This window comes from Vanellus vanellus (genome assembly GCF_965231255.1).
Source record: "Vanellus vanellus genome assembly, chromosome: 2".
NCBI lineage: Eukaryota > Metazoa > Chordata > Aves > Charadriiformes > Charadriidae > Vanellus > Vanellus vanellus.
Genome location: NC_138906.1, coordinates 142,659,311 through 142,673,130, shown reverse-complemented (window position 1 = coordinate 142,673,130; position 13,820 = coordinate 142,659,311). Strand labels below are relative to the sequence as shown.

General features: G+C 43.4%; 1 protein-coding gene across 1 annotated transcript in view; it reads right to left on the bottom strand.

The window, feature by feature from the left end:
- LOC309669104 (N-terminal EF-hand calcium-binding protein 1-like) overlaps window positions 1-13,820 on the bottom strand; it is a gene marked incomplete at both ends in the record, with an annotated part of 75,398 nt that overhangs the window by 35,436 nt on the left and 26,142 nt on the right. The window contains one exon of the mRNA XM_082479703.1: window positions 2,086-2,111. Coding sequence (XP_082335829.1) covers window positions 2,086-2,111 — 26 coding nt within the window. The remainder of the gene's footprint in view (window positions 1-2,085; window positions 2,112-13,820) is intronic.

Here is a 13,820-nt window from a genome sequence, read left to right as displayed (position 1 = left end):
TCTTTCTAAACTGGATTTTCAGTCTAATAGCCTCTTTACAGTTACTAGTAGGAGATGAAATTTTCATGTGTATGTACTAAATATGATTATATTGACACAAAAATGAATAATTCTGGTAAAGCCCTTATAGGAGATAAGATCAGGTGGGGGCTGTTGCGAGTCGGGGTCAGCTGAGACCGGTTGTTTCTCTCTAAGAAATGACAAGACCATGAGTTGGCCGGATAAGCTTCTAGTCCCAGGTACTGTGATTATATTTTCATCAAATGCAATGCATGCAAAATACTTTTAACAAAAATGGAAATAGCACAAGTTGCAGAATGTCCTTGTGTAGCTGCTCAAAGCAAAGGACATTTTAACAGAAATAGCTGGTGTAAAATCAGGGAGCATAATTCAGTCAGGGGGATTACAGCAAGAGGAGGAGGCAAACCTGGGAAATCATGACCCGAGTTCCCATTTGGTCGATGCGGCAAAATACAACAGAGGGAGGCACAGCAAAGAAAGCACGGAAAAAGAAAGAAAGAAAATGTTAAAGCTAGAGTCTGTGCTAGACAAGGCATTTAGACATCAGATCACCTGGAAGAACATGGAAAACTACATCCAAATGGCAGACGGGAAGAACAAAATTAGACAGGAGGTTTTTTTGAAATAATAAATAGCAATAGTTTGAGGCTTTTAAGAGGTCAGCATGGGCTTCTCAGGGGAGTCGTGAAAGCATAAGGTTTCAGGAGCACTGCAACAAAACTGGGTATTGCTGAAAGGTTGAATGAAATGATTTAGAATGAAAACGTACTGTGAATGAGTATCCTGGAAGCGAAGCTTCATTTCTGAGGAGAACTGAGATAAATCAGAGGGAGCTGTATAATCACTAGCATAAACGTGTGTCGAGTAAACTCAGGACTGGCTTCACAGATGAGAAACACACTAGTGACAACCTATGAAAAATTTAAAAGGCAGCCGAAGCAGCCCATATTTAATTGAAACAGGCAGTAAACAGCCAGTGGCGGGCTAAGAACCCCCTCAGCCCTCTGGCTGGCCTGAGGTAGCTAGTCAGGTCAGGTGCAAAACAAACCTATAAGCCTCCAAGCACAACGTCAACAGCAGTAAACCCCTTGTGGAACAAAATCCCCTGTTCTCCTTGGCCAGGTTTATATAATTTTGGCCAGATTCTCAACCAGCAGAAGTCATCACAGCCCAATTCACTTCAGCTGAGTCTCTCATCATATATTTAGAAGCCAGCAGCTGAGGTGCCTCTCACTGGGTTCTTGGCTATGGGTAGAGTCTTCAGTGGGTAAGCAATTCAACTTGACAGTATTTTCAGCTTTTACAGGTCCTCAACACTGTTGACCATTGGAAAATTTATCAGGCTGCCATCTTTCTCTTAGAAATAGGCTGGTTTTGGCAAACACGCCTGGGTTTTTTTGACACTTTGTGGGAGGACTTGAAGAAATTTTCTGTTGCAAACAGCACTCCTAAATCAGGTGCTGTAAGATCTGCCGGAGAGCAAACAGGGTGTTGGGGAAATGACTCACAGCTCAGAACAGGGCACAGAAATGGGTAACTGGGCCAAACTTTAGGCCTTGTAGGAAGTTTTTGTGGGTTTTTTTTGTGTTTTTTTTTTTTTTTTTGTGATGAAGGATGACAGAACTTGTCAAACTTCTTACTGGATCGAGTTAGAGCAACATAATGAATTTTCCTCCAGTGGGATACAAAAATTATAACCTTTTCTAAAATTGACAAAAGACTCATAGCTTTGAAAGTGTTTAGCTAGAAAGAATATCTCACGTGAAAGGTAAATAATATAAAAGATATCTCTATTTATATCAGAACTGAACTTGAAGCTCAGAGAATGTGAAGTATTGATTAAGAAAAATATCTTCAAACCAATTTCTGCATGTAATGGATGACAAGAGTCTGAAGAGATTATAAGCCATCTGCAGTCTCCCAGGAGTTCTTTCAATGGAAATTATTTTCTCTCTGAGCCACAAAGATTAAACAGAAAAAAAAAAAAATCTTATCACATGGTATGTTCACTCGCACAGGGCCGCTGCGGGCATAGATTATGTTCTTGCCTAAAAAGGAACTTACCGCACAGCTCTTCTGTGTCAAGATTGCTGGAAAGATAAGAGGATAGATGGTTAGTGAGCTTAGTAGTTTTCTGTTGGATTGGTAAGTAGTCAGACTCAAACATTAGCCTGACTGGGATATGAAGCCTCCCTGCCTGCACTGTAGCAGGAGATGTGAGTGCCTGGCCTTTGTTGGCCTTGCTCTGCTGCCTTAGGGAGGCTGGTCCAAAGCCGAATGCTGTAGCTGGCTGAAGGCACATCCTCCCTTCCAAATCATGTTCCCACTGGCACCTTCCTACTCACCGACAACCCCCTTTGAAGTTCCTCTTTGGGCATTATGGTGCAGAGTCACAGCTCCTCAGGCTTTACGCATGTGGTCCTAGTGCTGGCAGAATCATGGAATGGTTTGGGTTGGAAAGGACCTTGAAGATCGAGTTCCAACCCCCCTGCCATAGGCAGGGACACCTCCCACTAGATCAGGTTGCTCAAAGCCCCATCCAGCCTGGCCTTGAACACCTCCAGGGATGGGGCATCCACAACGTCTCTGGGCAACCTCTTCCAGTGCCTTACCACCCTCAAGGTGAAAAACCTCTTCCTAATGTTTAATCTAAATCTCCCCTCTTCCAGTTTAAAGCCATTCCTCCTCGTCCTATCGCTACATGCCCGAGTAAAAAGTCCTTCCCCAGCTCTCCTGTAGACTCCCTTTAGGTACTGGAAGGCTTCAATAAGATCTCCCCGGAGCCTCCTCTTCTCCCGGCTGAACAGCCCCAACTCTTTCAGCCTCTCCTCACAGGATAGGTGCTCCAGCCCTCTGACCACCTTTGTGACCCTCCTCTAGACCTGTTCCAGCAGGTTCATGTCCTTCTTAACATCAGAATTATTTTTTTTCCCACCTTTCTGCCTGTGTTCCTTTTCTGTGGCTGCCATGCTGGATGGCATGGCTCAGAGACCTCAGCTCTTCATGCTAAAAGAGGGGAAAAGCCATCAGATTTCTCCTGTTTGCAATCTTCACTGGCCAGTAGCGCTCCACAGGAGAGACTATCCTCCAGTAGGAGGGTAAAACCAGACACAGCCCATCAGCATGCATAATTTGAAAATCTTTCTGGCCATACAGATAGTTTCACCAGTAATAACTTCAGAAAAATTAGTGACGTGAAAAGAATACTTGCATTGCCATATTCCCATCCCAACATTATATAAATACATAAATGTGTGCAAGTATTCCATACAGTTCAAAACTCTGCATTTCAAACAGATTTCATCTTGATCAGCTGTCGAGCAATATTTTCTCGCTGAGGCTTTAATACGCAAAAGATAAACCATTTGACCTACAGCTCAATTCTGAAAGTTAGCATATTGACTTGCTTCCAAGGAAGAAAAGAAACTGATTATTAAAGAAACTTAAAAGCATGAATGTCCTTTTGAATATTGCTGGAGGGTGAATATTGAATGGCTGATTGCACTTAGGATTTTTTCACTTATCTTTTTAATGGGATTTTTTTATTGACCTTTTAATAAAATGATGACACAGTGTTATCTTGAAGTCAATTTCACCAATGCTAACTTCCATACATCTGGCTTTTATTTCATAAGGGAGAGAAACAGACAGAAATCGCAGGCTCCTTGGTTGACAAAAACTTGCATAGTCAGGGCTATAGAAGCTTCTGAACACTTTTAATTGATGAGGTATATGAGATTTTTCCCCCCACAATTTTTATTAACTAAAGGTGACCTGATCTTTATTTGAATGGGCCAAGTTGGATGGCTGCAAATGGGGTTTGCATCTGATTTTTCCAGTGACCTTGGTGGCAGGTATAATGAGATTCATAGTCTGTAAGAATCGGTGCTGAAGCACCGAGAGAAATTTAACTCTTACATCAACAAACTATGAGATGGGAAAAACTGTCTGCGACTCCTTGAGGCTGTTCACCACAGATCACTATGGCTCCAATGATCAAATGTGTCTGACCAACCACTTCTGCCATTCAGCAGTCATTTTTGGAACAGTCCAGGCGTTCCCTCCTTGAACTCAAACTGAAACCCTGAAAGCTGGAAAATTGCCCAAATCAGAAAGCAGTGACAGGATATGATGATGTTAAATGACAGGAGTTTGCTGTTGTGATGCCTGCTCTTTGTTCATTGTCCCTGCATTTTCTGCCCTTTCACATCAGCTGCCCTAATGCCTTCTCTTTGTAAAACGCATTTCTGCATTTTGTAATGTACAGCTTGATAACTGTGTTTAAAACAGCCTTTCACATTGTTAGCCAGCCAAATTCACGCCCTTCTTTCAAATCTCACATTAAAATCCATTCTGGTCCTTGTTCTTCTTCAGTATCCTCAGCAGTGTGGTAGTGATAAAGTAAGGGAGTGGCTCAGAGGCTTTCAGCATTGCTGTCATCATAACATCGCTATTAGTCCTATTGACAGAAGCGACGCAGCTGCAAATGGACTATAAGTAAAAATGGAAAAGTATTTAGGTGCTGAATTAATTTTCACTTAGAACTGGGCACCTGAAGAAAGAGAAAATCATTGTCCAAAGTGATTTGTGCAGCAGCTTTCCTGAAATCTGTGACAGAACGTAGAAATGACATAAAGAGCATGGATTTCAGTCTAGTGTATTCATAGTATTTCCTTCTCTATTATAAATACCATTTGAGGCTCCATTGTTCTTGACATCCTATTTGAAGGGGATGCTGTTCTAGGCAGGGAAACTATAATTTTGTGTCACTGATTATTTCATTCTGAGAAATAACAACATGCTGCTTCAAACACAGTCATGTACAAACCTAGAAAATCTTTTTGTGTATACAAACAATTTTGAGCTCCCTGCTGGATGCTACAGAAGCAATTAAAGAAGTTTGGAATACGTTTAATAGTACAGGAGTGAGGTGCACAACAGAGGGCTGTTTCTGCAACTTAGTACTGAGGTTTATGGTGGGCACCTGTTCAGCCTTTCAGTGGGTAGGTGTGCCAAGGATGCTTCTGCTTAGACCTATAATCTGGCAACACTGAACATGTTATTTGCGATATTTGCTGGATGACTCACATCCAGATGCCAGCACTCCACTCCTGATAAGCACCCGAAGCACAGAGTGCAGCCAAATGCATTCATGTCTTGTCCGCATGACCATTTTTTAAACTTCTGCTCTCAATTTGCTTTCTGACCACAAAATGCAGTCCTCTTACACATCTCACTTCATGTCTAGAATGTTCCCTACCTAATACCATGACCTATTGTTCAGAGAATCATAGAATGGTTTAGGTTGGAAAGGACCTTGAAGATCATCAAGTTCCAACCCCCCTGCCATGGGCAGGGACACCTCCCACTAGACCAGGTTGCTCAAAGCCCCATCCAGCCTGGCCTTGAACACCTCCAGGGATGGGGCCTCAACAACCTCTCTGGGCAACCTGTTCCAGTGTCTCACCACCCTCACAGTAAAGAATTTCTTCCTAATATCTAATCTAAATCTACTCTCTTCCAGTTTGAAGTCATGACCCCTCGTCCTATCGCTAGATGCCCTTGTAAAAAGTCCCTCTCCAGCTTTCTTTTAGGCCCCCTTTGGATACCGGAAGGCTGCTATAAGGTCTCTGCAGAGCCTTCTCTTTTCCAGGCTGAACAACTCCAACTCTCTCATCCTGTCCTTATAGGAGAGGTGCTCCAGCCCCCTGAGGTGCTCCTGACCTCTGAAGTACTCTGCTAAAGGACTTTTACAAATATTGCACTGAGCAGTCCTGATCACTACAAAGTTGATCATACCTGTTGCTCAGTGACGGAAACATAAGCAAATTCACCTGAATGGACTGTGACAAAAGTGCCTATTTGTTGTACTTCTGGAAGTGGCCCAAAATGTAGGAGTGCAAAGCAGCTGTCAGCTGTGGACTGGGGCCAGCCAGGGAGGAGGGAAGATTAAAGCTCTTCCACCCATCCATAGCCCCATCCACAGACCTGACACTTACCATTCTCTGGGAGGAAAGGCACCTGTAGGCAGAGGTATGAGCAGAAGGTCCACGTATATTCCCTGGACCACAAGAACAGGCAGTGACATGGGACCTGATTAGATACATCTGCGGGTCCTGAGGGAACTGGCAGATGAAGTCGCTGAGCCATTAGCCATCATATTTGAGAAGTCGTGGCAGTCTGGCGAGGCTCCTGCCAACTGAAAATGGGGAAACATAACCCCTATTTTCAAAAAGGGAAATAAGGAAGACCCAGGGAACTACTGGACAGTCAGTCTCACTTCTGCCTGGCAAGATCATGGAGCAGATCCTCCTGGAAACTCTGCTGAGGCACATAGAAAACAAGGAGGTGATTGGTGACAGCCAGCATGGCCTTACCAAGGGCAAGTCATGCCTGACAAATTTGGTGGCCTTCTACAAAGGGGTTACAGCGGCAGTGGACAAGGGAAGATCAACTGATGTCATCTACCTGGACTTGTGCAAAGCATTTGACACTGTCTCACACGATATCCTGGTCTCTAAATTGAAGAGATATGGATTTGACAAATGCACCACTTGGTGGATAAAGAACTGGCTGGACGGTCACACTCAAAGAGTTGCGGTCAATGGCTCAATGTCCAAGCGGAGAGCAGTGACGAGTGGCATTCCTCAGGGGTCAGTACTGGGACCTGTACTGTTCAACATCTTTGTCGGTGACACGGACAGTGGGGTCGAGTGCACCCTCAGCAAGTTTGCTGATGACACCAAGCTGTTTGGCGAGGTAGACACGCTGGAGGGGAGGGATGCCATCCAGAGGGACCTGGACAGGCTGGAGAGGTGGGCCCAAGCCAACCTCACGCAGTTCAACAAGGCCAAGTGCAAGGTCCTACTTCTGGGTCAGGGCAATCCCAAGCACAATTACAGGCTTGGTGGGGAACGGCTGGAGAGCAGCCCTGAGGAGAAGGACCTGGGGGTGCTGATTGACAAGAAGCTCAACATGAGCCAGCAATGTGTGATCACAGCCCAGAAGGCCAACCGTATTCTGGGCTGCATCAAAAGAAGTGTGGCCAGCAGGTCAAAGGAGGTGATTCTGCCCCTCTACTCCACTCTCGTGAGACCCCACCTGGAGTATTGCATCCAGCTCTGGAGTCCCCAACATAAGAAGGACATGGACCTGCTGGAGTGCGTCCAGAGGAGAGCCATGAGGATGATCCGAGGGCTGGAGCACCTCTCCTATGAGGAGAGGCTGAAAGAGTTGGGGCTGTTGAGCCTGGAGAAGAGAAGGCTCCGGGAAGATCTTATTGCTGCCTTCCAGTACCTAAAGGGGGCCTACAGGAGAGCTGGGGAAGGACTTTTTACTAGGGCATGTAGCGATAGGACAAGGAGGAATGGCTTTAAACTGGAAGAGGGGAGATTTAGATTGAACAGTAGGAAGAGGTTTTTCACTTTGAGGGTGGTAAGGCACTGGAACAGGTTGCCCAGAGACGTTGTTGAGGCTCCATCCCTGGAGGTGTTCAAGGCCAGGTTGTATGTGGCCTTGGGCAACCTGGTCTAGTGGGAGGTGTCCCTGCCTATGGCAGGGGGGTTGGAATTTGATGATCTTCAAGGTCCTTTCCAACCTAAACCATTGTATGATTCTATGACATATCTTCAGTACAGGAATATATATATATAAAGTACAGCCTCTGGCATCTAAAGCATATGAAAGACTTCATGAATTAACTTAATTTAGGAAATTCATTGCCATGATTGCCATAGCTGGAGAAAGATACTGCTTTCTTCTTCAGATCTCTCCTCATTCTCAGATATGAGAAGGATTTATTTCAGAGGCTTGAACCAACTCTTTTTTGGGTCCCATTTGCACATCTCTCTGCTAAATTTGGTTTTAGGGAGGAAAGATTGAGGCTGCTATCTCCTAGTGTTAAATAGAAGCATATAATTTGTCACTGAAAGGAATTACGTGTTACTTGGACTGTGCAAGGGTACCTGAATAGTCATCCATGGGCAATATCAGCCAAAAAAAGCTGTAAGCTCTTTGCAACAAGAAAGCCTGCATACCATCCCACTTCAAGTCAGCAAAACGAGATAAGTGCTCCAACACTACAGAGAGTGTTGTGCAAAGGAGTCTTATGTGTGTACTTCCATTTTAAGGATATTCTGCTTCACAGCTCCTTTGCAACAGCAAAGACCTCTTCGCTCAGGTTTGTTCAAGGTTTCTTATCAGTGGAGGCAAAAGTGCCTTTTCCCGTCAGTAGGATGCGGAGTTGGGACAAGCCCAGCCATTGGCCTCTTCCCTCAAAAAAGGGAGAGGAGGAAGGGGCAAAAGTGGTGCAGAGCTCCCGGGGCTGGTCCCTGGGAAGCCAAACTTCTCACCGCCCTGAGGACGCTGCTGCTCTTCAACCCCAGGGCTAGTTGGACTTTCAAAGGCAGCACCCTCTGGCCTTTCAAAGGCAGCAGCCAGCTTGGCTTTCGGGGTTCTGATACAGGCAGTGGGGTCACGGTTGTTTTAATGTCCTGCATTTTGCTGCTCTAAATAATTGCCTAGTTTGCTTATGCTTAGCTCCAGGCCAGGCGATCACTTCAGAATCATCACTTGCTGCTCTGCGTGTGGCAGGACTGCAGGAGAGAATGATGGGTTTTTTACTGACTAACAACTTGTCTGAAAAGAAAACCCTATAGCCCTTTGCATTAGGCAATGACTTACAGGGATGCAATGACTACATATCTGGTTAGCCACCCTTACCATCTCAGGTAGAACAGTCTCTGTGTTGCTGAAAGAGTCTTAATAATATTGTTAAAAGTTGCAGTGCGTGCTAAAATCTGCAGAGAACTATACAAGGGCTACAGAGCTGAGATTTTTTAATACAGCCTGCATCACACCAATCTAAAGGAGGAGATGAGAGGTAACATCATGGCAGCTCTTTTTCCAAAAGGAGCAAATTTCAGAGTTTTCACTCTGTAGAGGATGATAGTGTTTCAACTTCTGTTTTTCCCCAAAATGATTTTTTTTTTTTTTAATTGAGATGAAATTCTTTATCGTTACACAAAATAATATGTTTATTTTGGTTTATTAAACTCCTTGAAAATGCACACGTTGATAAAGATGCCAAAATGGCTGTGGTTCTCTGGAAGACCCAGATCATGGAAGGGACTAGGCCCTCAAACTACACCTACCATTAAGCAGTGAGCTCACTGCTAGGAAGCCAATGGTAACTTCTGAAGAACTGAACTGAAATGAAACATTCTAGGTCAGCTCCGTTTAGGTCAATGCAATTGAAACGACTCATTACCATTTGACTTTCCCAGTGTGAGTGAGTCTCATATTTTTTCTGCAGAAAGCTGAATTTCCCATTAAAAATAACCATTCATATGGAAAATTTCCAAGCAACTCTATTTGCATCTTGTCTGTTTGACCAGAGGATCCGTCAGCATCAAGACTGTGTAAATCATTCTCAGTGAACTTGTTTTGTTCAGTCACGAAATCTTAAACTATATAATCAGCTTATTCTGATCAGTATCTTGCCTTTTTCTCTGTACTTCATTTCCAAACTGATTTTTGTAGCTGTTGGCTTGAAAAGTCTGACAGTTAAAGCCCATAGCTGCAAGTATGTCTCTTAAGTAGTAGCAAACACACTTTTTGACATCAGCGTTGCACCATGTGCCTGAAATTCTTATTTAACCTAAAGGATCTAGTTTTAAAAACTGATCAAAATCCAATGTATTATTTTCCACCTGCAATTTTTTGCATTCAATCATTCATTTCTAGAAAAAACACTTTTCACTCACCTGCAGTTCACCTCATTAAAGAGCCTGTCTGTATCTCATGCTGTTTTTAATAAATCTCTTTTTTTTCCTCATTGTACTTAGAAGTTCGTTATTTTTTTTCTGTGCACTTGTATTGAACCGTGATAAATTAGCAATAACATGAGACTAAAACATGCCTTCCAACTGAAACAAAAGCAAACCATCCAAAGCATGGATAATTACTATCCTTCGACTAATGTTAATCTACTGAGGATTTGTTGTTGTTACCTTTACAACCAGGGAGTCTTGAAGGAAGCACGGGGGTCCCATACAACATGCATTTAATTTTAGCTTGAGTGCACAGTACTGGGTTGCAGGCTCATGCAGTCGGATGGGTTCCCATAATGGCAAGCATAATGCTAACCAACCTCTTGCTCTCAGACATCAAATCGGCATCCTTTTGGAGTTTGCTATTAGGTCAGATGATCTCAGCATTTCTCTTTTGACCCGAGGGAAGAGCTAGGGCTCTGATAACAAAGACCTGGGCAGGTGGGAGGGAGGTGGATTCACATTGGGGCTCAGAGTCCTAAATGTAGATGTCCATACATGTACTGGGTGTCCAACCTCCCCTGCCCAGAAGAGGAACCCCATTGCATTGAACGGAGCTGGGGGCTTTTCCATGGACCAGCTAGCAGGAGCCTGAGTAACTGGATATAACACAGGTACCTAGTGTTGTTTCAGATGCTCTAGCAATTCTCCCACCACCAATGTCCCAACTGCATCTCCTGTGCTATCCTGTCCACCTTGTGCTATTATTTCAGGTGGGAGTATCTTAAAGGCCTTACACCTGGGTAACAGCGCTGAAGCCGGGGCGAGCAGTATTACTTCTTAGGTGACTTCATTGACTATAACGGACTCTTAGACACCCTGCTGATACATACACATGTGAGAGTAGGCGTCTCTCCATAGTGCCATCCCTACACGTGCCGTACATGCAGCATGACAGACTCTCCCAAATGACCACCATAAGCTCAGAGCTGCAGGTGGCCAAGACTGTCAGGTCCTCACCAATCTCATCTCTGGCTTGTGAATAGTTTAACTTGTCCCACATACAAAGGCTTAATGGGATACCTGCCTTTGGGAGGCTGCCGGTGCCCCAGCTCTGCCTCAATAGCTCTACCATCCCTCCTACCCTGTAACTAAGGTCCTGGCTGAGGACTTCATTTTACCAATGAGAAAAGTGAGAAAAACAAGTCTGATTCCCCACTGACTCGTATGAGTCAGTAATCAGTGAAGCATTTATCGCACTATCGCTCCAGCAGTGCTGCAGACTGAATCCCCTCGAGATCTTCTGCATATCTCTTAATTTGTAACTTTGCCAAATCTTCTCATTATCTTCTGACACCTTTCCCCTGAGGAAGCCATTATGCAAAAACAATTTCCATAAAAGTTATGAGCAGGGGGAGGGAAGGGAGAAGGATAAGAATAAAAGGGAGGTTTACATTTGCAATGACTGCTAAAACCTATTCACTAAACCATTAACCATGTCAGGGATTCTTGCTCTGCTGAAACATGGGCTCGTGAGAGTTGACATTAAAATTAGGCAGGGGCTGATTTACCTAGGAAATGGGCTGTAAAAGCATTCACCCCATAAGCCACAAATTCCAAACTTTTCCTGCGTACTTCTCTCCGTGTATGAAAAATCCTGTGCTGCTGATACTTTTCTCTACTTCCAGTACAATTATTCAGGCAATAATACATGTAAGCCAAACAGCTATATTTCCACCAAACCACCTCCTTTGAAGCTGTCTTGTATGCACGCTTTTTAGCATTCAGTAAGGGCAGATGTGAAGTTCAGGTAATGCAATCTATTAATTGTTTAGAGAGCGCTAACCCCACAAGTTGTGGTTTTCTGAGCTGGGATAATTGGGAGTTTAAATAGTTTCTTCAGCAGTATTACAACCCCCAGGGAGCTGCCCTGAACATATGCACACATTGGATTTAGAAACCAGATGAGCACTCATAGAAATGTTAAGATACAAACTAGGCAGTAGGAATGATGCTTATGTTGTTAAAGTACTTAAAATATCACCATCTCACTTCTCCTAGTGAAGTCCTGATAGTACAAGGGGTAATGGCTTTAAACTGGAAGAGGGTAGATTTAGCACTCTGAGGGTGGTGAGGCCCTGGAACAGGTTGCTCAGAGAAGTTGTGAAAGCTCCATCCCTGGAATTGTTCAAGGCCAGGCTGGATGGGGCTTTGAGCAACCTGATCTAGTGGGAGGTGTCCCTGCCCGTGGCAGGGGGGTTGGAACTAGGTGATCTTTAAGATCCCTTCCAACCTAAACCATTCTATGATTCCTGTCTTCAGATGGCTTTGAGCATCCATCACTGATAGCCTTTGCCTTGAGCTGTGTGTTATTGATTTACCCTCGTGCCATGGTAGTACAAATTGCTACCCAAGCAAAATGAGTGTTTCATGTTCACTTCACCAAGGAATTAATAACTAGGATACTCCAAGACAGCTGAGCATGTGTGTCTTCAGCTTCAAAATTACTTCAGCTATGACCTGCAAACCATGTCCTCCACGAGCTGTGTGTTGTCACCCTCCCTGACAGCCCTGGGAAACACTTCCAAAAAACTATTATATTGGCTTACGGTTCAGTTAACAGAAGACCCTTCCACAAATTCAACTGGTTACAATTTATCTTTTTGATTGCCAGCTCTTACAAATATAATTCTTGTATTACAACACCTTCAAGAGAGGTAAAACATTGTAGCAGTACTAAAATATGGGGGAAAAACCACTTCCTTTTTGCATGGACACACTGCTTTACCTAATCTGGTTGTCCATCATTATTAATCTATTTTTTACCTAATGCATATTAATTTATACATTTGTTTCAGTCTGTACCAAAAGGAAAAAGGAATGACAGTTTAAACAATCAAGCAATCAATTTGTAGGTGCGTCTTAACCGGTATTTAATGTTTAAAATGTTATAAAAAAGTAATGTAGATTTTATGAAATAGAAAAAAAAAAATAGCCAGCCTAACATAAGTATATTCATAAATTGAAAAATATATGTCCAAATGATGTACTGAGGAAAGATCTAATGCAAATTTTCAGTAAAAGCGACGATCCTGGGTGAATAAGCTGTACTTTAGACTCTAAACTAATTGTAAATATGAATTCATCCTGGCATAACGAATTCCTATTCCACCTATCTTTTGAGAACTTTATGTGGTGGTAACTAATTCCTACTCATCTTTTTTTTTTTCCCTGGTGATTCCGGTCACTGCAGTACCAATTGACTCTTCTTTTGCTTTGTAAAAAGCTAACACCTGTCTGCACCAAATAGCAAGGTGAAGAGATGGTAGTTGGTTAGGCAGACGCGACCTTAATTACTGGGAAGTTAAACCCCCTATTATTTGCCCTGCTATCACATTGAAAATGGTAATTGCTCATTTTAGCAGTTTTCCATAGCCTATCTGCTCTGTTACAGGTATGTTATGTTAGCTGGGCTTGGTCTTTTTAAAAGTTAATAATCTTCTAAGTCTCTCTTCAACAAGACTGACAGTAGGACCCGTGTAACAGGGGGGGTTAATACCCAGTTAATTTAGTTCCTTTAAAAGTGTTAAGCCAGTGTAAGTCTTTTATGCTTTGAATTTTTTTTTTTTTTTTTTTTTTTTTAAAGATTGCTTCAGTAGGGCTGAGAAGGGAATTCAGATTTCCTGAGCTTGCAGCCCGTGGATATCACCCCAAGGCCACCTCTCCTTTTTTATCTTCTGGCTTTGAAGTACAAAGACTCACGCACACAGACTGGGAGGTTTTGAACGCTGGCAGAGCTAAAAGATTTAATGCGGGTAGAAACAACCCAAAGTCTGCTCTTGTGACAAGCTGGGTAGGAAATCTTGAGATACTCCAGGCAATGACCCGGCAGATCATGACATGCTTCCCCAGTCATCTCTGTCCTAGGCCTTTACGCATAGCGTAAATCACTGCGTAATCTCAATGCTTACAAAATATTTCTGGGATAGGGAACTACAGTCTGCATTTTGTAAACAGTGAAGTGAAGCA